At 32.9% G+C, this 3,209-nt stretch overlaps 1 protein-coding gene across 1 annotated transcript; it reads right to left on the bottom strand.

Annotated features, from left to right (window-relative positions):
- Positions 1-1,823: 1,823 nt before the first annotated feature.
- LOC140861407 (probable magnesium transporter NIPA4) lies at positions 1,824-2,973 on the bottom strand. The gene is made up of 4 exons (XM_073264429.1): positions 2,808-2,973; positions 2,573-2,700; positions 2,343-2,429; positions 1,824-1,937 (listed from the first exon to the last, which is right to left on the bottom strand). The coding sequence occupies exons 1-4, from the start codon at positions 2,971-2,973 to the stop codon at positions 1,824-1,826; spliced, it is 495 nt and encodes a 164-aa protein (XP_073120530.1).
- Positions 2,974-3,209: the final 236 nt, after the last annotated feature.

Raw genomic sequence — 3,209 nt, 5'->3', positions numbered from 1 at the left:
AGCAGACCTCAGTTGCCCGCAGCTCATCCACGGTTTTTTTCAGTTTTTGACAGTCAAATTTTGCTTTATCAAGGAGATCTTTGTGTTGATCAATAAACTAAGCATAAACAATTAAATGCTGTAAGAACAACGCTATAGCAATTCACAAGCCAAACGCCAATTGGCACATGCACACACAAACAAAAAGCTGACCTCCTGTGTTTTCTTATAGTTCTCTTGAACGGTAAAAGCTTTCTCATAATATACTACCTAATTTATCACTATCTTTTTCCATGCATCGTCTCGGCATCGGTTGATATTTTCAGCTTCATCGACGATGGTCAAGATCCAATGGTACCTGCAAATTCGAAAATAAATTTAATATAAAATTTTTCATTTCAATCTTCTAAAATAATATTTACAAAAATTATATTTACAACATTACGAATAAATTTCATAAAAAACCAAAAAAATAAAAAATAACAACACTAAAAAAAAAAAAATTCTAATACAACACAAGATTTTCTACTTAGATGTTGTGAAGAAAGTGCTCCCTGCTAAGTCTCCACTTTTTCAGTTTTTCCGGCGTTTTTCTCTGTACTCGTAGTATTGAGGACACCTGCTCAAATATTTATACCCTTAAGTTCCATACATTAGCCCATAAACATTATAAAAATCCAAAACTCCCATAATTTCGAACTCAAGAAACTAACTTTTCATCCAAGTTTCATTATTCAATACTTATATTCACATGTTTTATGAGATTGAAATGAAAATATAGATAGAAATGGTTAACTTTTTGCCCATTGTTCGTATACTATCATATCAGTCTCCATCAACATGTAAAATATGTAACTGCATGATCAAGAAAATACATAAAATGACCACAAGAGAGCCCCCCAAAAAAATACAAAACAGAACCAAGAAAGAGCTACATAAGAAATGTCTTACCACAAATCTCTCCAACAGTGGAACAAGTATTTCCAGGTTCTGCTTCAGGTGACACTTAGCAGTGGAGTTCCAAAGTTAAATCAATAAATGAGAAACCTGCCCATTACACATTCACACACAAACAACTATACAGATATATTATACGTAACATAAGGGCTGTGACTACGATCTAACTTTCTTTTGAAATGAATGCAAGAAGAAGAGCATCTTAAGCTTCTACAATCATCTTTTAAGCTTCCATTCTCCCTGTAATATGGAATCTTCACCCTCCGGCATCAAACAAACTTATTTTTTATTCAGTTTCTAGAATCATTCGAGTACATTAAACCAACTCCATTTGCATCTCCCTAAAAGTCAGACTAACTAAGGAAGGTAGTCAATTAGTCATAAGATTATATTTGTTGCAAGGATGATCGAAAGCGATGTGGTGTTAGTGCAATTAGAAATATAAATCTCACACTGGAATAGTTTTAGGAAAATGAGCATAACCCTTTGGATCTGTAATAAAATGAAACGATTTTGGTGTCATTTTGAATAAAAAACAGAGCTCTATATCTTTTATTCAAACACCAAGTCAAAATTCCCTACCAACATTTCCACAATTTAATCGAACACACTACTAAAATCTGGACTTAAACTAAAATTCAATGTTAATTAGGACTAGAGTCAAGAAAAGCCAACATATAATGGTGGAAGTGAGAATACCAGTTCTTTTCAGAAAGATCCAGCCAATATAGCTTGGAGAGTTTATCCAAAGAATTTACATAGGTTGGATTATTCATATATATCTCAAAATCTAGCAAAATTTCTGAGTGCATGCTCCATTGACAGCATTACATCTGTGTATTTATGAAACCAATATTCGACCAAATAACATTCTTAATAGTAATCCCTTAAGATGAATAGTTAATCACCTTGAACATGATCATACTTGCCAGTATAGTTAAGGATTTGAACATGACATTGTAAATAGGTGAAACCACAACAGTGTTGAATGTGTCGAGAGCCTGCGTTCAAGATTTAAAAAAGATTAGAAAATCAAAAGTTCATACAAAGACATCATCCAAAGCTACCTTACATTACCACAGGTGAAAATATTTTGCATTAGATTGAAAAAAACCAACCCCATCTATTAGTAGGTGTATATGCCAATCAATAGAAATTAGTTTAAAAATTTTGAGAACTCTCATTGTTCAAGTAATCAGACACCCAACAGAATGAAAAACCAAAAAAAAGTTGATGGCAAAATTATTATAACAAAAATACATGGTTGAAATGATAAAGTGTTGTCCACTGAGATAGGCATACTTAAGGCCAAACTCACATAGTATTAATGGTGTTGCTACCTGCTTTAAACACAACACAGACAAATCAACATGGTAATGAAGAAACATCTGATAATTTTTTTTTACCTTATTCAAGTAATTCAGATATATTAGCTGAATCATTCCTGATAATGTCAACTTCAATGAAATTCCTAGTGCTTTTACGCTCATGACCTTCAAAGTCACCGTTTATAGTATTAGTACTTACAGAAAATAAATAAACAAAAGCATTTCAATATTTCTTATTTTTTGGATTTGACTGCACTAACAGAGGTTTGACTTGAGGAGGACCAATTGAGCGTATAAGAAATACCTACCGATAAGGAGCTAACTAGTGAACAAACACCAATGTAAGACATTATATGTGTCTGTCCATATTCTGGAATATAATGAAATACTAGTACGAGGACAATTGCCATCACCAGAAATGCATAGAAGAGAAAAGCTGCAGGACAAATGTAAGATTTATGCTCAGCAGGGAACATGGAATAAAAAAATAAAGAAGAGTGCTGCAGTATGATCAACCAAGTAATAAAAAAAATTTAAAGTTACCCGGCTCAGTGGCAAGGTCCCAAACTTCTTTCACAGATTCAATCTCACGTTCTTGTGGAGCATGCAAGACAATAGTTGTCGAGCCCACAACACACAAAACAGAGCCAAGACCAAAAATATGCAGTCTCTCCCTCAAAATAATGTGCGCAAGTGTTACTTGTCCCATCAGAAAAAAAAAAAAAAAAAAAAACAAGGACAGTGCCTTATGAATTCATGTATAAAGATGATTAATCGGATGTGCTTACAGAAAAGTAAGCTCGAAAATCATACGTCGACAAATCAAACGTAAATAATTTTGTTCATCTAAAATTCTAATAGTAGATAGATCATACACCATTCCATATTACAATCCAAAATAGGACACGAAAACAAAAAATAACTTTTAATATTTCTCGACAGTAG

This window comes from Henckelia pumila, chromosome 4 (genome assembly GCF_033568475.1).
Source record: "Henckelia pumila isolate YLH828 chromosome 4, ASM3356847v2, whole genome shotgun sequence".
NCBI lineage: Eukaryota > Viridiplantae > Streptophyta > Magnoliopsida > Lamiales > Gesneriaceae > Henckelia > Henckelia pumila.
This window is presented reverse-complemented; position numbering and strand designations above follow the sequence as displayed.